The 21,138-nt window shown below is 40.0% G+C and overlaps 1 protein-coding gene across 3 annotated transcripts in view; it reads left to right on the forward strand.

Annotated features, from left to right (window-relative positions):
• Positions 1-15,548, forward strand: part of ANO1 (anoctamin 1) — an 82,318-nt gene extending 66,770 nt beyond the window's left edge. For all 3 annotated transcript variants that reach the window (XM_055814600.1, XM_027790858.2, XM_027790859.2), the window contains 11 exons: positions 340-414; positions 1,749-1,950; positions 2,675-2,786; positions 3,417-3,474; positions 3,580-3,680; positions 4,108-4,253; positions 5,696-5,848; positions 8,060-8,112; positions 9,756-9,940; positions 11,716-11,821; positions 12,836-15,548. In XM_055814600.1, the coding sequence (XP_055670575.1) occupies positions 340-414; positions 1,749-1,950; positions 2,675-2,786; positions 3,417-3,474; positions 3,580-3,680; positions 4,108-4,253; positions 5,696-5,848; positions 8,060-8,112; positions 9,756-9,940; positions 11,716-11,821; positions 12,836-13,096 (1,452 nt within the window). In that variant the 3' untranslated portion in view covers positions 13,097-15,548. The remainder of the gene's footprint in view (positions 1-339; positions 415-1,748; positions 1,951-2,674; positions 2,787-3,416; positions 3,475-3,579; positions 3,681-4,107; positions 4,254-5,695; positions 5,849-8,059; positions 8,113-9,755; positions 9,941-11,715; positions 11,822-12,835) is intronic.
• The last annotated feature ends 5,590 nt before the right edge of the window (positions 15,549-21,138 follow it).

Consider the following 21,138-nt stretch of genomic DNA (forward strand, 5'->3'; position numbering starts at 1 on the left):
AGGAAGAAGAATTTTTCTAGGGAAAGCAAAAGAAAATATTTAAGAGTAAGAGGGATCTTACTTCATGGTTTGTGACAGCCTATTTGCATGTTTCCTTCAAAAAGTATACAGAAAAATCTGGTTTATTTATACTCGCAGTGCAGGCGCTTGACCAATTTGAACCTAGATACGCAGTAAACAATTTGCCTGTGTGGAATAGTAACTGTAAACACTGTGTCTGCATCTTCTAACCGGTTGTGTATTTGCTAGCCTTTTTTTCCCCCTCTCTGTTTTTGTCCCGTGCAAAATCACACACTCTGTCTTCATTAAATGTACCCTTTTTTCCCCTCTAAATTTTAGACAGATAAAGAAAAGCTGACATGGAAGGATCGTTTTCCAGCCTATCTAACCAATTTTGTTGGCATTATCTTCATGGTAAGCATCACCCAGCAAAACCTAAAAGTTGTGTTACAGAGTCATTGTATAGAACAGAAGTGATGGAACTGTTGGTGAAACTGTGACAGACTTTATCAGACTGATGTGGTTCACCGTGGCTTTTCCCCAGTGAAAAAATTCAAGCATTTAACTGTTTTATAATCCAAAATCTTTTCAAGAGCTTGAATTTCTACTTTGCTGTCTCTTTCAAGCAAAGAAATAAGAATACCTAAATAGGCTAGGGGAAAAATGAGGACACAGAAATGGAAATTACCACCACCATTGATGGGATGAAGCTTAAAAAGTACAGAGCGACCTCTCAGAAGGTAGTCAGGAAGTCAAGAATGGTCTCATTTTTATACCAAACTTTTTTGAAAGAAATGATGTGGCCAATTGCAGTCCTGATTGCAAGGATTTTTAACAAGTCAGTCAAATATGGGGTTATACCACGTAACAGGAGAATTGCAAACAGAGCACTTAATTCAAGAAAAAGGTAACGTAATGATGAGAACAGCCTTTTTCCATTTGCTGATAAAGTATCAGCATTTAAAACAATTTTTGAAGGAAATAATAATAATTCAAAACATGGAACAGATTGGCAGATGGATAAAAAAGCCAAAGTCCTAAGGGTAGAATATACCAGACTAACTGAGTTCATTTGTTTTTTTGGAGGGATAGAGATTCTGGTTTGGGCTGGGTTTTGGGTTTATTTTTTATTTCTGTTTTCAGGGAATGCAAATGCAGTAAATCTAATATTCTCAGCTGAATAATCAGTGTCTTATATGATTCACATTTTAAAATTGTTCCTCTATTTAAGCAGTGAAAAATTGAGTAAGATTTTGTGCACCTTTATATTGCCCAAAGGTGCGTTGATTTAATGAGATTTAATTTCAGTTTGGGATTATGACAGTGCAGCGGGTGTCAGTAGGGTGTTTCAAGGCTTGTGGGCAGACTTAAGCTGAAATACTCCTCTCTGCTGCAACCCTGGCTTGCTTTTATAATAAAGCAAATACCATGTATATATGCTGTTGCTCTTAGGGCTGAAAGGATGCCCACTGATGCTTTTAATATGAGCAGGTAGTTTACATTTAGGTGCCTTTGAAAAAAATCCTTTTGCATGTGACTGTGGTATCAATTTTTTCATCTGATGGTCAAATTACTAGCAAAAGAGGATCTTTTCCCACAGTTCATCAAAGTGATTGGGATCCTTAATGCAGAGTTCGGTGGACTTGGGATGTAGCCCAGAGATCCCATTTTTAAGGTCATTGCTAAGTCCCAAGAAAAGTATTTGTAGTTAAATCTTTCATAAGAGGCTGTGCTGTTCTTACTTGCAGGTTGGGCTGACATTCGCCATAGTGTTTGGAGTCATAATATACCGGATCTCGACTGCAGCTGCACTGGCAATCAGTTCAACTCCCTCGGGCCGGTCAAGCGTTAGGGTCACCGTCACTGCCACCGCAGTCATCATCAATTTGGTTGTTATCATCATCCTGGATGAAGTATACGGCTGCATTGCAAGGTGGCTAACTCAGATCGGTAGGTTTAAATCTTCGACTGATATTTGCTTGAGCCATTTTAAATGAGAGGACACAAATGACTAGCTGTCATGATTAACTTCAAAATGATGAGCAAACCTAGGAAATTCAAATGTGTGGCTAAAATTCCAACCAGCTATTTATAAACATCAAAGTGCACATGGATTTGGCTTTTTGGAAAGGCAAAAAGTTTTTCTTTCAGCAGTTGCAGTGCTAATCACTAATCCAGTTATGGGTGGTGGGGATACAGCAGAAATTCCTATACCTAATCTTAGGCTTCACTCTTCTGTATCATGCAAAATCCGTTTTCATTTTCTGTCGTTTTTTAATATGTCAAGAAATGCAAAATTATGGAGTGCAAAAAAACCACTGTAGAAAAAATAAATCTTTTAAAAATAATTTCCAAAAAGCAGCAGTGACAAAAGGTCCAGAAGTCTTTTCAGATAAGTTCTTGTCCATCTTCAAATGATTGTCATGGAGGTCAGCCAGATGTGTGATAAAATTGGAATTACTGTTGTAACACATCTGAATGGTGTTGATGCTCAGCAGATTGACCACTGACCTCAGTGAGGCCATATTGCTTTAATAATATATATTGCTATAAATATACACCTCTTTGTTTAAAAGATGGCTGATGTTTTCCAAAGTCCACATTTATAAGATCTTGAAATGTTGCAGGTAGGATAATTCCTTAACATTTCTTATCCATATCACATTGGTTCCAGAGGTGCCAAAAACTGACAAAAATTTTGAAGAGCGGCTGATTTTTAAGGCTTTCCTGCTGAAATTTGTCAATGCCTACACACCCATTTTCTACGTCGCTTTCTTCAAAGGCCGGTGAGTAACGCAAACAGCTGCTCGGGGTTTCAGCATGTTGCTTATGGGGCAGCTGTAGCTGAGCCAAGACTGTAGTTGGGTGATAAAGTAAATCTGCTTTAAAAACTCAGTATTGACCCCAAAAATCTGCAGCCTCATGGGATAAAGCAGGGAGCTGGTACTTTGCTGTTTCAAGTTTGTTAAAACCATTTCGTAAAGATAGCTTTGTATGTTTAGATACAATGCCCCATCAGGCTAATTACCATTGTCTATTTACCACTCCTAACTTTATATCATAGCAAGTTTCATCTCTCTTTTTGCAACCAGCATGAAAGCACGAGGCTAAAATAAATACTCCGCGTGGCATGTTCCAGATAATGCAAGAGAAATGAGGATTACCACAGAGGGTTTCTGCCAAGGTGTGCCTATAATATTGTAGGACACAAGACTTGCAGTTTTACTGAGTTGTTTACTGAGGAAACAGGGCTTACTCAGTAAAACAAAATCAAAGATAATTATTCTTACTCACTTTTTCAGGACTAAAGGTTAGGTGGTCTCACTCAAAGGCGTAGAGTTTGACATAAATTTAGGAATCAAATAGGCAAGTATAAAATACATATTAAGTTTATAATCCTAACTATTGTGCCCTAGATTTGTTGGACGTCCAGGAGACTACGTCTACATTTTCCATTCTTTCCGAATGGAAGAGGTAATTGCGTTTCCAGCCTGTCTGTGATCACGCTGGGTGGGAGCAGCTGCCCCTGCCACAGGGATGCAGCAGGTTTCTGACTGGCATTTCCCCTGTCCACCCTAGTGTGCTCCAGGCGGTTGCCTGATGGAGTTGTGCATCCAGCTCAGTATCATCATGTTGGGCAAGCAGCTGATTCAGAACAATTTGTTTGAGATTGGCATCCCGTAAGTAGCAACTTTTGTCTGTTTGTTTGTTTGTTTTAAACATGTGGGCAGTATGCTGTATATCCGCTGCCCCGTGGCATGAACGTGGTTCACGAGCTACCCGCAAGATTTTTGCAGTAAGCCTGTGTCTGCTGTGTTGCAAATTGCAGCTGCATCCAGCAATGCAGATGTCTGTGAAAAGTGTTGGGCAACATATGGCTTTCCTACAGGTTAGCAAGACTTGTAATACTTGCTGAACATGTGGCTCGCTCACACCGTGTTACAGCACCTATGTATGATCATCCCTGATACTTCAGTGCACGGTGGCTCTTGCACAGTTTTTATGAGGATAGTATGGAGCTTATTGTGTCTGATAATGTAAAAGAACTGAAAAACGGGCACTGTGACCAAAATGGCACGCTAACTGAATCATTTCCATTTCCCCCAGAAAAATGAAGAAATTTATACGATACATGAAATTAAAGCGTCGGCGTTCTTTAGACCATGAAGAGCACATGAAAAAAAAGCAGCGTTATGAAGTGGACTATAACCTGGAGCCTTTCGCTGGACTTACCCCTGAATATATGGAAATGAGTGAGTGAGGTGGAAAGAAGGCATTTTAAACCGTAATTGTTCTAACTGGGAGAGCTGAGGGTTTTGAACTGTCGATTCAGCGGACAGTGGATATGAGACATAACTTAATTATTAAAATGTACAGTCTTGGACTGCAGCATGTTTCAGCCAGCCACTGGCTGCTTCAGGGCGGGCTGAATTGTGTTCTCTGCTGTTCCTGACACCTTCCTTCAGCACTGTTTTAGATATTTTCTTTCAAGCCATGTGACATGCCACTGTCAAGTTTCAAATGCAAATGATTAAATGGCATGAACTTGAGAATGTGAGGCGTGTTTTATCATCAGTTGTACCCTACACTGGAAATTAGTTACTTAATTCAGGTTTGATCATTTCCACTATGTATTCTGACACCAGATTGTTTCTTTGTTTCTAAAATCTGGACTAAATCTGAGAGAGATAGGTGCCTGTAGACTAGGTTGTACTTGACAGCTCATATATAATGGGTTTTTTAAGTAATGTATTATTTAAGCACTGGATATTAGCTCTGCATTGCTGCAGCTGTGCAACTACATTTCTTTTCCTATTTTCAATCTTGGAAAGGCTGCGAACTCTTCAACATCATGCTGTTTGCTGCAGTATCAGGCATTCCTGAAGGTTCTGTCTTAAAAGAGCAACTTTATTTACTATTTTAAGGAATTACTAGGCAAAAATAGTCGTAAAGGACAATGAAGCATACTAATACCAAAAATTGGCGTGCTCAGTAAATGCAGAGGCACATTAGAATATCTGATGACCTCGATGTTCAGAGTAGTTGAAACAGATTGAAATTTAACAGTACGGACTACGAGGTCATGCTGTCCATTCCTAAAAATAAGAAAAAGTGCAGTTACTGACCTCAGCAATTGGAAGGAACAGAGAAAAAGAAAGATGGGACACTAACAGTACCAGGAGGAGCATGACATCAAAGTGATGTCCTCACCAAACAAAAGCAAGTAAGATCCCAGGTTGTAGGAAGCAAATTATTCCCAGGAAAGGCAGAGAATCAGTAGCGCGCGTTTTCAAAGCCCAGAAGTTTCTATACTTCAGAAGAGAAAGCTTCCAGTGGGACTGGTGAGGTCTAAAAACCTGCTGGGTGGAGTGTGACACGTTTATGTGGAGCTAACATGGTCACTGCCATACTCCTTCAGATCGCTCCTGTGCCAGCCTCTCCCACGGCAAAATTGGTTTAGGAGCTTCGGCATCCTTCTGGTTACTTTGCCTTGCCTTTTGCAAGAGGGGCAATGGGCCCTTCAGTGCCCGAATGGAGCAGTAGCCAGGCAAACTGTGCCTGACACAGAAAATGTCATTTAGTCTCCTAGCATGTGTCATCTTGGTAGAATTTGGGGGTTGGCACCGACATGATGATGCATGCATTTGATAAATACTGACCACAGCCATTGAAATGGTTTATTTTTCCTTTTCAGTTATTCAGTTTGGGTTTGTAACTTTGTTCGTTGCATCCTTCCCGCTGGCGCCTTTGTTTGCTTTGTTGAACAACATCATTGAAATCCGTCTAGATGCGAAAAAATTTGTTACTGAGCTGAGGAGACCGGTAGCAGTCAGAGCAAAGGATATAGGTAAGTGCACATTGCTATTGTTATCCCTGTTTGTTTATTCCTGGATTGATGGCAGGATATTATTATGCTGAGTTAGTTTCATTAACAGGAAGATATTTATAGGAAAATTCAAAACTTTAGACTGTGGCTTAACTGTGAACTGTCATAACTTATTGAGGCTTTACTTTTAAAATGGAAAGACCAGAGCTTTAAATTCAGATTAATATTTTATTAAGCAAACAGTATCACTTTTCAAATCAAAATGATCAATACAACAGCGAAATATCTCGCATGGTTTGCACATCAACAGTTCTTTCTGGCAATGCAGTTTTCTTGCAGAAGCAAAAATTTCTGCATTTAATAACTCTGGGCTGGCCTGGAAAAATACACTTGGGAGCAAGAAGAGACTCAAAAGTCTGTGGGTCAATGTATCCCTTCATCCCTATTCAGCATGAATGTTGGAAGGGTGAGGCTTGAAAGCTGCAGTGAATCTAGCCGGAACTGGGCTCTGCAGTGAGACAGTGACAACTGACCAGTCCTCCCTTTACTGCGGGGGCTAACAGCTGTGGGTGTACATAATGAGGAAGCTATTGCTCCCAAATGGGGGTTACTTACAACTGAAAAGGTCATTAAAATAATTGTTTGTATTACAGAGCCAGTCAGCAAGAGCAGTACGATCTGTACGAAACTCGGTGTTTGTTCTGGTGTTGTGCAAGCAGGGTTTTCCCTTGGGCTCATCCTTGTGCACCAGGATCATCCTGGGTTGGAAGCACGCATCATGTTTTGCCATGCTATTGCCTTTACCATGACATTGCTTTTGGGGTGGTTTGTGGCTGGCTTATTTGGTGCTGCAGGCTAAGGTTGTTGGTGGAGATCATGGAGGGGTGTTGGTTTTTTGTCAGTGGTGGGTTTTTGAGGGTTTTTTTTTGGTTTTGAGAAGGTGTTGATTGCAATTTATTGCAATCAGTCCCGCTCTTGTGGGTGAAAGAACCCCACTTCTTTCAGAGACATCCCGAATTCAGAGACTGTGAGATGGCCACGGACAAACCAGACAAGTTTTTAGGGCCAGCGTCAGCAGAATCAGGAAAGGATGAAGGTTCCATGTGCTAAAGGCAGTGGGTAACTACTGGCAGCCAACAGAGGTCTACCTCTGCTTCCACTGATACTTCAATATCTTTTCCTGAAGTTCACTTCTGTACTCTGTCCAGGCTGGCTTCTGTATGCTGTGCCAGGTGACTAAAGCTACATGAAGTATGAGTTAACAAGCAGAGGATGTGGCCAGGCCAGGAGAGTCTTCCAGGGATGTCACCCTGTGTAAAGCCTCTTACATCTTCCTTCCCCTTCAGACGCAGGAGAGTGGCTCATCAGGGCTGTGACCACGCAGATCTGGTAGCAGCCCTGGGTTTCTCCATCAAGACTGAATCTTACAGTTCAAGTACTTCAGCTAAGGAGAAATTTTCAAGCTGTCACCAGTGCCCAAAAGGCTGTTAGAGACACCAGGCACAAGGGTGCACAACCACGTCTGCTAAATCAGCACTCTGTGTAGACCTCAGAGAAGCCTGTCCGTGAGGAATGGGACCTGGAGATGGGGAAAGGGCAGACCTGTGGGACTTCATGCATCATCCTCAGACTAAATCCAGAGGGGCTGAACCTCAGTCAGTATGGGGCTGGTTGGTATTGCATTTCATACGCACTGAGCCCATGCTGAGGAAACCTGTATCTGTATGGTTTCTAGATGCAAATGTAAAAACCTCATCAAGTGGCTCCACTGGAGCTTTGCTTTCTTGAAACTGAGGTAGGATCAAGAGTGATAAGAAATTGTAGAAACAGATTCAGGTAGATCCTTAAAGCTGGTAGACCCATATGTTCTGCACGAGGTGTGTGGAGGTTCCAGCTCCCCGTCTGTAGCTTTCTTAGTCTCCTCAAGCATTTGAGAAGTCTGAATGAAATTTCGTTATGTTTTTCTTTTCTACCAATGCCAACAGTCCTCTGTCTCACACGAGCCTTAAAACTTTTAAAAAATAGGTGCCCAAACATAGCTTTGGAAGACAGAGTTGGGCTCCCTTTGCTTCCAGGTCATTATATCAATCTCTTATAATTAGTTCTTTTTTTTTAAATTTAAAATACAACTGTCATTTGGCACAGTCATAAGTGCTTCTAACACTGTAACTAAAAATGTCATTTATCTGATTTTGAGTGGACCGGCATTTACATGTTTGTCTCCTTCCTTAGGAATCTGGTATAATATCCTCAGAGGTATTGGAAAGCTTGCTGTCATCATAAATGTAAGTAATTTGGCATGAATACAATTTTAATTAAGTAGGCTGGCTTTTCCATTCTGCTCCATTAGTTTTATTTCAGCATAAATTCCTTAAAATCAAGGGGAAGTATATGATTTAGAAAATTTTCAAAATATCAGTGCATCAGATGTTGTGTTTATTTTAGAGTTGTGGTAGTAGTAGCAATAACATAAAATAGTAGTCATTGCAGCTTTTTTCCAGAATGTTTTCATAGAACAATTTTGCCCTTCAAATAAATAAGGCCACAGTTCTTACTTTTGCTTTTTTTAAATACTATCACTAAGGTGACATATTTTTTAATTTCGATGCTGAAACCTATTTAGGGTCTGGTAGTCAACTGAGTGTGAATTACTTCAGCTCCTCAGAGAGCAGTGTCCTTCCATTGAAAAATCTGGCCTTGGACTGCATTGCTGTCACTCAGGTAGCTCTGAAAATCCATGAAAATATTTCGTTTACTGAACATCTCAGCCCTTTAGAAAACTTCAGCATGCCTTAATATATTCATGTATGTACTTATCTAATACTCTATATGAATAGACATCCACAACGATCATCTTCATTGCACCCTCCCTAGGGAAAGATGAAAAAGAAAAAGCTGAATAACAACCTGACAACATGTTTGCAATGCAGCAGAACAGGGAGGGTTTACAGCCACGTGCCCACCAGCCCTCTCAGTTTTTTCACCATTATCCAGACTGGAAATCCCTTAATTTTGCCCACAGGTGTCTGTTGTGCTATGGCCAATCCATTCTTTTGGTTATTTGGTATGCTGCCTTAAACAGTCTTTACCATTTCTGCTCTTTTCCTTTGGAAATAATTTCTCTATTTTTTTTCTCTTCCATGTAGTCTCTCTTCGTCATTATCCAGTGTTACTTTTCCTTCTTTGATCTATGTACTACCTCTCTTTACCATAATATAAGTAAAACATTTTGTACAGTGTTTGTTCCACATGTACTTGAGATTTATGCCAGTGAGAATGTTTCATAATAATGATAAATGAGAAAGGCTGGTTATGAAGAACTCAGCCGAACTGGCTGTCTTGCATTTTCTGTGTGATGTTTTTAGAAGACCTTTTAAAATAACCAAATAAAATGCAATTTTAATGACCATAAAAATAAAACTGGGCTCAGTCTGCTCATCCTTTTATCTTGATGGAGTTAAAAAACACATACAATTAATGGCCTTTTGCAACACAATGAGAATTTATAGAGTCAATTCACTGTCAGTTGTTTGCAGAACAGAAAAGTACTTGGAAATCGATCAGTTGGACCCTATACAATGCATCTGGGGCGTGGGGAAGCAGTGCTGGGTTTTGCTTTCCTCTGGTGCTGGGGGGTATGGCCTCTTCATGCCCTGGGGAGTTCAAGTTGTAATCCATGTGGAAATCTCTGTCGTCATGGAACTATTCCATCTAATATTCTGCAACTTGGGAGAGCCAGCAGTAAATACAACCTTGTTGCAGGAGTGAATACTCCATTTTTACGGCCCCGTGGACTGCAGTTGCCCCAGCCTTGTTTTCTGAAGCAGCCCCCGTGTTGCGCGAGTTGTCTGGGCCAGACATGCTTGAGGATATTATTAACTTAACCACTGCCTGAATATTGCGCTCACTCTTTACTCTTATGGCTTAGGCATTTGTGATCTCATTCACATCCGACTTCATTCCACGCCTCGTGTACCTGTATATGTACAGTGAGAATGGCACCATGCATGGCTTCGTGAACCATACACTATCTTCTTTTAATGTCAGCGATTTTCAAGCAGGAACAGCTCCAAACGACCCCATGGATCTTGGCTACGAGGTTCAGATATGCAGGTACTCTCCTGAATGATAACTGATTTTAAGTATTTTCACAGCTGACTAAGAACAAGACAAACTTTTACATTCCTGGGGCAGGTGCCTTGTATTTTCAGTACCTTTTTAGCACCTTGGTGGCCTCTTACGTCAGATGGATCCTTTGCCTGGAACATCTTGGCTTACATATTAAGCAGCCACAAACCCTGACGTACTGCTTAGTCTGGGAAATAGAGATTAGCATTGTTAAATTCAGTGTTTATCCATGCAGAGATTTTTATTGCTATGTAATCCCTTTTTCAGGAAAGGAGGTAAATAATGATAAACAGCACAATGATGCTTTAAGGGAACAAAATGATGTTACTCTGATGTCATGTTGTGTCGTGTGCTATTGATGTTATAGCCATGATGTCAGAGTACGTATCTTTTTTTTGGTCCAGTTTCTGTAGCAATTCCTGATGAGAGTAATAGCATCTTTATCTGCACTGGAACTTAAGACCAACTTAAAGTGTCATTGCACAGAAGTCTGCATGCCTGTAACAATTTCTACATAGTGTTTTCATTTTTAAAGGAAAATTATTGTTGCATATTTGAGCTTATGAAGCAATCTAGGTCCGTGCTGAAATGCATGCTTTCCCTAGGCTTACTCAGATATGCATCATATTTAAAAACAAATGTTTTAATGCTTAGAACTGGGGACCAAAGCCAAATGCAACAGTGAAAGCACTTAGACCAGCAAGCCTGAAAGGGGAACAATGGGGGTAAGAAGAGGAGGAGGACAACAAGGAGGGAAGAGACATTCCATGGGAGAAAAAAAAAAAAAGATGACTTTAGTATACATATACTAAAAATTTACACATACTGACCAGGAGAAGCCTCCACCTTTATAATCATATTATTTTTTAATTTATATTCTTTTTAAATGTCAATAGTGCAAGTTGAACTGCTGAAATGACCGCTAAACAGAAAAATCACTCTGAGATGAAAGAAAAAAACCACCAAAATATGTATTAGCTTTGCTTGCTCTTACTTTCTCCTGGTTTCCTTCTGGTGGTCTCCAGGTACAGGATAAATGAGGTTGGCAAACATGTTTTTAGCACAGAATTTACAAGACAGAAGTATTAATGTCATGGTCCAATTAAAAAATGCCAGGTTTATCTCCTTTCTAGTCCCAGCCTTTTTCTTCTTCTCATCCCATCATTTCTTCCATATTCCAGGGATTTTAAAATAATTTGAAAATATGGAGCCCTAATTCTTTCAAAATATTTACAGGATGCTATGGTTTTAAATTGAATCTATTTTTCTTGCTCCCATTTCTAACAAGTTATTGTTGATTAGCACATAGATTTTCTGTAAGCCATAGGTAAGGCAAAATTCTCACCTCTCTATATGGCAAAATTTAGCTGCGATCTTTTGCTAATGGTGAACAAGAACACCATCAGCATAACACTCGATGGATCTGAGATCAGTATTTTTGTCTTTAAAATCAGTCTTAAAAATATATTTTGGGGGATCTTTTTGCCAGTCCGAAAAGAAAATAAATTACCTGGGCTGTGTAGTTTACTCTGTATGCAGAATTGATATTATTTGTTTTAATCATAGGGTATTAAGATTGAAGACCTTTAATGTTGAGTAAAACCTGTTCAGGTGTGTCTTGTTTCTGAGCAGTTAATACAGTGTCGTGCTGTAATAGTGAACTTGCTTTTAGACAGTTCGATTTACTCTTCAACTATTAATTCCTCATGGTGCTAAAATTTCTGAATGACATCACTGATTTACTGAGTCTTGTTTTGCAGATACAAAGACTATCGAGAACCCCCCTGGTCTGAAAACAAGTATGACATTTCAAAGGATTTCTGGGCTGTCCTAGCAGCAAGATTAGCATTTGTGATAGTTTTCCAGGTAGGTTATACTGCAGGCACTTTTTATGTGAGAAAGAAAAAGTGTTATCTTTATTTCTTCAGCTACATAAGGCAGGGCAGCTTTGGAAATAAGTTATTAGGCCAAAGAAGGGATCTTGTCTCTCAGCTGTCTCATGGGAAAGCAAAGAAATTTTCCCATCCTCATTCACCCTCTTCTTCCCACTCACCAGGCCCAGGTATATCCTCAGTGGAAAAATTTATCCCTAGGGATTCCCTGAACTGGTTTGATGCCAAAGCAACTTAATGACCTTAGCAAGCAGCAAAGCACATAATCAGATTCCACCAGTTTTTCCAGTAGAACATGAACAATTTCACTGAAGCAGCATAAATTTCATCCAATATCTATTCTAGACCTAGACAAGAAATGAAGCATCCAGAATATTCCCAGTTAGAATTTAACTTGCACCTGAACAAGAAGGCAAAGTCTTGTCATTTTTCACTAAATGACATTATTCGGTCACAGCAGCGATGCTGGGTATTGTGGCACAAGTGTTTTAAGTCTGCCTCATCTAAACAACCAGCTACCAGTTGCAAAATTTTTATTCCCTTTTTTTTTGGAGGGGGGAGGGGTAAAATATGCACCTTCTTGTGAAAGACCTCTCAGTGAATCAAGGGTTTAAAATCAGAAACATTTACTTGAAGTGTGTTTTACCAACTTTCATCATTCTACCCCTGCTATTTGCTTCTGCCTTTCTGATGTAAAACTCGTAAACCCTTTATCAGTGACAGTACTTCCTTTGGATTTCTACGGGGCTGTGACAGCATTTGCAGGTAAATCAGAGATCTGTGCCTGCCATTTTTCTCTACTTCCAGCATGAACAGTAAGTTGAGGTGAATTTGGCTCCGTATCAGGCTTCAGACATGCAGTTGAGCCCAACTCAAATAATTGTCCTTTCTTCATTCTTCCTTTCGAAGTACTCCAAAAATGGCCCCTCCTCCTACAGTCATCCCTTCATTTGGTCTCTCTGACATTTTCTCACAATTTCGTTTTCAGAACTTGGTCATGTTTATGAGTGACTTTGTTGACTGGATTATCCCAGACATTCCCAAGGACATTAGTCAGCAGATTCATAAAGAGAAAGTTCTCATGGTGGAGGTCTTCATGAGAGAAGAGCAAGGGAAGCTGCAAATGCTAGAAACCTGGAAAGACAAGGACAAGAAAAAAGGTGAAAACTGTAACAATCACAGCCCCAGACTCTCCAGGAGCCACAGTGGGAGCTTGTCCTCCTGCCATTCGTATCCTCTTGATGTATAGAAGAGGAGGGAGTTCGGTGTGTTGGGGCATTCCACTGATCCACAAGCCATCGCGTAAAGGGCAGGACTCGATTAATGGACAACCTGGTGCATGTTGAAGGATGTGCTGCCATTTTGCTCCCATCTTTGTGAGAAATGCTCTTACAAATATGGAGGACCACATTCTATTTCTGATAATGTTGGGTTTTTTTCTTTTGCACAAGCAGTAATGCAGGGAATTTTTATATTTCATCATTAGGTAACACTATTGACATTGGTGTGCATTAATAAATGCAGGTACTTAGTATGTCTTGATAGAGATATTCTCTGAGAATCTGACCTTTAGCCTATTAATGAAGTAATTAAATTAAGGTACATTTTAAGTAATAATAATACTAATTCAAAATATTTTTGGAACCCCAGGCTTGAAGGTCCATGGGATAACTCGATAAAGTATATGCAAACTCAGCTTCAGGTTGTGCCCTAGTATTCCTTTTGGCGGGAGGGAAACCATGCCGAGCCCACCAGGCTGACTCTGTTTCCAGGACAGGGTTTAGCTCTGCGGGCAAACATCTGTGTTTGAACCTGCAGGTCTGAAACCAGCGGAGCTCTCGCTGAGCTGTAGTGTCACACCAGCGTGTGGGGCACTTGTGGCAATCTGCTGTGTACCCAGGGCCCCCTCCGGGGCACTGCTGTCTTCATAAACATCAGAAAAGTGAATCTGGAAAAGTTGGTTTTTATCAGTGAGCGACTGATGTGGATGAAGGTACCTCAGTGCCCCAGACTGCAGCAGCTGTGTTTGAGCAGTCGTAGAATCGTAGGATGGTTTGGATTGGAAGGGACCTCTAAAGGTCATCTGGTCCAGGCCCCCAGCAATGCCTCACTTGTGGCTGGGCAGAGCAGCACAGTTTTGGAGAGCCTCCCGGCAGGTAGGTGATCACAGAACGTTTTGATAAATGCCCTGAACTAAAGAGCACACATAGAGAGCTACAGTGACTCACACTGCCCTGCCTAGTACTTGGGCACTGTTGTTGCTGAGGAAAGTCCCTTTTGCCCATGGGTTTAGCACATCCCTTTCTCAGCCAGGTTTTTCTCTGTAGCCCTCTGTTCTCTGCAGGAGAAAGGAGTCTGCACCCACTTTTCCCAGGCAGTTGCTCCTGCAGACTTTCTGCTGTTGGATGGCATTTCCCAGAGGAGTAAATTCAAAATACATCCCACTTACTGTCTTCAATGGAAGTTTTGCCTGCACTGGGGCTACAGGACCAGACCTTCAGTTAGTTACAGGACTTTTCTTTTGTCTTAAAAATACTTTTTTGTACAAGGAGCTTCCTTAAAGTGTAAGTCTGAAATCCCTACTTACGATGCCTAGCTCAATCCCATCAGTACAACTCTTTTTAAGCATAGTACATTTTAGTTTTGCTTTGTCAAACGATAAACTGCACTTCCAAATAACATTGGTGCAATTAACCTCATTTCTTTTATTGCTTTGTCTTGTTCATGGCACTTGCATTACAAATATAAAACTGAAAAATAGAATAAAAATGAAAGATTTCTTTAAAGTCTAACTACTGTATGGTTTGTTACAAAACCAAATGTCAAAGACTGTTTTCAAGAATTAGTTATTTCTTTCTCCTTTTCTTTTTTCTTTGCCAAACTAATTTAAAGATTAATGCTAGAACTTAAAAAAATGCCATATTTAGCTTTTGATATATTTATTTGTTTTAAAGTATGTGATGAACTTGATATTTTTCTGTAGTCTGTCCAAAGAAGGTAGCAGAAAAATTATGTGGAAGAAAGAAAATGGTATTAACCAAATATTCTTGAAGCTTATTTAAAATATTGATCCAACCAAAGATTTTTATTAATAAAGGGCTTATATTTTGTTAACTCTTGTTTCTGTTGTATTTTGACTTGCAGGAATGTCACTATTTGTAAAATTTGTAACATGGTAGCTTCCTACTGTAGGGCCAAATCCTGCCTGATTTATTCACACAAGAAGCATTACGCCTGGTGAGTAAGTGTTTACCAGATCAGGCCCGCTGACTGCAATAGGACTGTGAGTGGGAATAAGTCAAGCAGAATTCTGTCCAAACATCTTGTTGGAGAAGTGTTCTTCCTCTCATTCCTTGGTAGCCCAAAAGATCCAGAAGAAAGCCAAACATGAACTACCTGTTCTGAAGAGAAATCTTAGGGGAACTTCCTCGGAGAGGATTTCATCTGTAAATACTTATCCGAAAGTATTCCCAACTTAATACTGACATTCCTGTAAATGGTAGAACTATATCCTGAACACATGAGAATTTTTCATTACTTGCTGAAATCATGAAACAGTAACAGTTGCTTATACTTTCTTTTGTACAGTAAATTGTTTGAAATGGAATTTTGTATATAAAATACTGTATTGCTACTTAGATAACTATAAAACTCTTTCATGGAATCATTTTTTAAGAAAAGCAAATATATACTAAACCTGTTTTAGTTCGGATTATTTTTTTTCCTTCGAACACTTATTTGAAATAAACTGAAATATGCAAGAGTTTCTCCTGTGGGACAGGTTCTGTTCCCAATCCTCCTTGTGCTCTGAGTGTGCAACTCTGAGTACTGTTGAATTTGAGAAATATAGAAGCTGGTGTTACGGTTTGCTAAACCTGGACCTGCGCTGCCCCTTCCAGTGCTCCTTGTACTCAGCCAGCAGAGCCCAGAAGTGAGATTTGCTCGCAGGTACGGACGTTGACAGACATCTTCCTAACAATGCCCAAGGTGAATTGTGAGTTTGAGCTGCTTCAGATACTCACTCACACAGATACAGTGAATCCCACCTAAGATGCGTCTGTCTCCAAGAGCACGAGGGGAGGTTTGGCTTCTAGCACAGGCGTGGATAGCTGCACCGTAGACACTGAATATTAACTGATGTATCTTAGCCTGGGAGGTTTAATTTTCTTCCGATTTTAGTGCTAGGCACATAGCAAAATGTAACATTTAAGATCTTTCGCTAAGACATTTGAAATGGCTCGTAATGAGGAAGAACGCTGTTTGCTTTGTTCATTTAAATGGAAAAATGTATTGATTATTAAGAAAAGAATGGGATGGTAGAACTACAGGAATGAAACTCTGGGCTTCCTTCAACTGTGTCTCACTGAATTCAGCTCCAAAGGGACGCAGAATGGCTACACCATGTATGTCACATTTTTATTGCCTTGTGGGACCGGTACAAGCAAAGCTGGGCTTGGAGCCTGATTTGCTGTTTCCCCATTTAACTGTCCTGTTAAAAGCATGAGGCTTCATACTAATTCTCCCTTTCTAGCCAGAAAATATTAATGGTCTAACTAACTAATGAAATGTAGTTAGAAGATGGGAATTCTGTTATCCAAGATAATGGATATGAAAACCAGAAGCAGGTAAATCGCTGCTTAGTTGGTAACTGGTTTGGTTTTGTCAGTTCTTAAAGACAAAAAAGTAGATACAAGTTCATTAGATATAAGATAGTGCTATCCATAAGGAGGCTTGTAGTGCAGTTGTGGTACTTTTCATGAATATTTTTTCATAGTTGTGATGCAAATAGAAACAAGTTTTGGTTTTACCAATAGCAAATTTGAGGCAGGATTATGTTAATTTTTATGCTAGTAAGAATTCACTGGAAGGGCGGGAGGGGGAGTTAATAGATAAGCAGGGATCTGGAAGTGACCAAGAAATAACCAAACATACCTCAATGTGACTCATAGCTACCGTATGGGCTAGGTTTGATGAAAGACAGTAATATTTGTATTTGTACAGATACAGCTGAAGTCTGTATTGACACGACAGTATACCCACAACAGGCATTCAGCCTGTTCTCGGCATGCTTCTGCCACAAAATTCAAAATCCCGTTTCTCAGCCCTGCTTTGATCAAAGAATACAAAAAAACCCAAACAAACAAACAAAAAAGGCCAAAACCCAATGTATAAATGTATTAAACAGGAAAATCATTATACTAATTTACTTAGTCCAAGAGCAAATGCAGACAATAGTAGGAAAGATTACAGCTGGAAGCAGCTGTGTAGACCTGTTTTGAACCACTGCTGAGCATGCCGTTTGCTCTTTGCTACCCAAAGTTTGTGGCAAAGACACAACTTCAGTTGGTACGCCTGAGGAGAAAATCTTACCCACCCTAATGTGCTGACAGCACGAGTCTGAATCTTCTGGATTTCTATGTCATTGTGTTTCTAAGATACTGTCTTACAAATATTTTGCAGTCTTAAATAGCTTAAGGGTGAATAAGTCTCAAGTCAAGGCACAGGCACATTTCTATTTTTAAACCCTCCATGCTCTCTGGTCCTGAGCTGTTAATGATCTTTTTGGCTGTTGTGATTTCCAATAAGCAATAATAAAACAATTTACGTTTCATCTTGTTACCTCGGGAGTCTGAACTCTCCTGAAGTTTCATAGATCACTTGATTGCATTTATGTTTTTCTATGAAGTTTTTTTGAAGTAAACAACTCTCTTTCCTTTTGCCACTGAAGAAACCATGTCTTAAAACTTACATGGATTCCAAACTCTGGTTCAATTCTTTGCACATTTGAGTACTATTTATTCCACGACCAAACACAATATGCCATTTTTAGTGCAGCAGAGAAAAACCCAAGTTCTTTTTTTAACCTACTCCTTTTTTTTTAGCCCAACAGGCCCTTCTGAAGAAGAAACTAACTATTAATGTGGCTGCTTTTTGATTTTAAACTCTTCTCTTAATTTTTAATACCATGCATGCCCCCTAACTCAAAACCACCTGAAGCCAAATCAAGTATTTCCTTTGATTCCCTTTGACTGCAGTGCACTTTGCCTGAGATTGAGCATTGCTTATTGCATGATTGGGTTCCACTTCTAACAGAAATTTGTGAGACTTACTGTATGGCACTGTTATAACCCAGAGTGTCAGTTAAAGCCAAAACACATCAATGCAGCTGAGCTGTGCAATCAGTAAGAGTTGTGCATGCTGTCGCATTAGTTCCCATGAGGTAAAGGGTAAAGGGCTCAGAAAATCAAAGGCACGACAGTCATGTGAACTTGGTTACACAAGTTTGAAGGTTTTGAGATCACATCTTTCATCTTGCTTAGCACCACCTGCGTGAGAAAATTTGTGCCAAAATGGGAAATGTATCCATCTGGATGCTCATGAGAAAAAGAATCAAAACACAAAATATTTAGCAGAGTGCTTGTGCTGAACAAACTTAAAAGCAGAACAAGGTTCATTTTTCAGAGAGAGAGTTAAATGCTGGTAGTTAAGCAATCTTTCTTAGAGCAGATGAAAAAGTTATTCTCTCTTTTTACTTCTAAATGAAAAAAAAAGGGGCCATCTTCTCTAGTTGAAATATAAGAGACGGAGGCTAAGGAAAAGATGCAAACAGGGAAGAGAGGAAGAACAGGCTTTGACAGGTGTTCTCAGACCCAAGTTAGCTGGCGGATCAGTCACAGAAGTTGCCTTACTGGAAAGAGAATCACTTCCTAAGGTGAGGCCATCTTGTAGGGAGGTTATTAGGTTGCCTTTGCCAATGTTTTTGTAGTGATATGCAATCTCATCCTGCCAAGTGGTGCAATACTGTTGCTCTTGTGTTCAGAAGAAAGTTGGAAGGCTTTGGTCCTTTGGAAGGAAATGGATGAAAACAAAGTAAGAAAGAGAAGACCTCTCCGGCATCAGCAAGGGCTTGGTGACTGTGCCTTCTTCTCTGAGGTACTGACCTGCAAATAGTACCATGATCCTCAGCAACTGAAAATAAAGTTCCTCTAGGAACACACATTTAATGTTGATCAGAACAATGTACAAACTCTCACACAGCTTCCAGCATGGAAGTTGGGTCCCAGTGGTTACAAGACCTTTGGTTCTGTAGCAGGTAAATCTCTCAAGCCCCCACGGCATGCACAGATATGTGGCTGATCTGCTGCGCTGCCTGCTTTGAAACCAGACAGCAGTGTTGCATCATCATGGCACAGTGCTCACAAGCGTGGAATTCCCACCTGTCCTGGCAGAAGCACTTAATCAGATGAGCAGCTCACAGTTCTAAATGTATTCTACATCTGTAGGTAAAGAAGGTAGGTAATTACAAGTAATTAACTATCAAGTGGGAAAGTAATAAATCTCAGCCGACCAGACGACTCCAGGCTTACTTCATGACCTCTCATGTCAGCAAGAGACAGTGTGCATCATGAAACGGCTGTGCGGTCTGGTGGGTCCTGGGCCATGCTCCCAGTTATTTAGGTATTTTACTCAGGCGCTGTTGGGAGTGAGAGGGAGTGGGTAGCAGGGAAGGAACTGAGCAAGTCCTGAGAGTAAATTAATAGGACTTTCAGCTACATCTTCTTTCTGGCTTCAAAGAGCAAAAGGAATAAAACCAAGTCAGTTCTCAAATTCCACTAAACCTCTTCATTTTTGTCTTTTTGAATTCTACTTCTGAAACCAAATTTCTCTGCATCTTTATGATGCTAGTCTTTTCACTTTGACCGAAGAAGGCTGTAGAGCTAAGCTGGTAATCATATCTGGGTCTTCCTGGAGATAAGAAATTACAGTTAATCGGTTCCAGGTTTAGGTAACTCGGCAAAGATGTAATACAGGCTACTTCTCCTTTAAAAAGCCTCACTCCAGAAGTGGTGAATAACAGCAAAGCAGTGATGTTTATATACATATATTTGAGAGACAAGAGAGGGTGAGTTTGGGTCTGATCTTGCATTACAAGTCATTTAATTTTGGCTGTATCTGTAAACAAGAGCTTCTCAAGAAAAAAAGAATTGTACTACGTGAATTTTTTGAGGGTAAGCAGACAAAGCTGTGGTGTTGTGTAACTTCCTTGCTTCTTCTAAAGTATACAAACTGTAAGAAAAATGCATAAATGCTATTTATTGTATTATATTAATCTGCTCTTCTCTCAGTGAGTCATGCTCCTTCATAGGTTTTTTCAGCTCTGGGAACAAATGCAACAAGTTTCCATTATGTTTGTGTATAAAAAAGAACTCCAAAGTGGGGCTTAAGACTACCTTTTATCTGGTTCTGACTACAATGCTGTGCACTAGAGCAGAAAATAATACTTCCCCCCCCACCCCACCCAAAAATCAATGGATAGGAATGATGAAACCAGATCTACTTTCTTATTATATCTAAATTCCTATGAGTAACTAACCTAGTCATATCCTGTGCCACTTAACGGTTGCATAAAGGTATTCATGTTTTAAAAGGAAATGAGTGCTCCAGATAATAACTGTACTGTGTTTGAGCAGACAACGTACTCCCTCTCTAATTGGATTTGGAAAAAACCTTACACCTTCCACCTGCAATGGCAGTGGGACAATGACTCAGACAGAAAACACTGTATTGGCACATTCTTGAAAGGAAGAACAAAAGTCCACTGATCTTTCTTCTAATGGGTAATTCTACTGCCAGTCACAGATATCTAAGGTAATACTTGTTATTAGGAAATTTATACACACACACACCCCCTTTCAGTTTGTTGTTATCTCTAGTCACTGTAGTGAGCTCACAACACCTGCTTTTAACTCAGAAATTAAGCAAGTGTGGCCAGGTTCATTCATTTATGTTTATTAAAGCAAAATTTTAGTGATTCTGGGAGACATTTAGAGGTCAAGATATTTTCTGGTCTGCAAAGGGGCCATTCTGCAGGCTGGATGCTGAGACACGGCTGGGAAAAAGTTACATTTTTCACACCACTTCTTGTGACAATGACCAGGTCCAAAGCCCAGTCTGTTAATGCAGAACAAATTAGAGCTGGCAAAAAGAAAATCCCTGACACTACTTTTTTAGCTGCAGTGCTGTGTAGCAGGCAGTTGAGTGCTGCTGTACTCTGTAAGGAAAGGGGGGAAAATCCCCTTTCCTTAGGTGGGAGGATGCAGTCCTATGGTATAGGACTATTTGCGTGCTTGTAAGAAATATTTCCAAGTGGTGCAAGCCAGTGCAAAATTGATCCATTTTTTGCAAAATAATTAATTTTAAGTTATCCTAACCTTTTTTATAGCTGCTCAGAATATTGTATTTTCCAATGCAAAGAAGACGAAAGGAAAACACCTGCATTTATTTCCTATC

This window comes from Falco peregrinus, chromosome 9 (genome assembly GCF_023634155.1).
Source record: "Falco peregrinus isolate bFalPer1 chromosome 9, bFalPer1.pri, whole genome shotgun sequence".
Classification (NCBI taxonomy): Eukaryota; Metazoa; Chordata; class Aves; order Falconiformes; family Falconidae; genus Falco; species Falco peregrinus.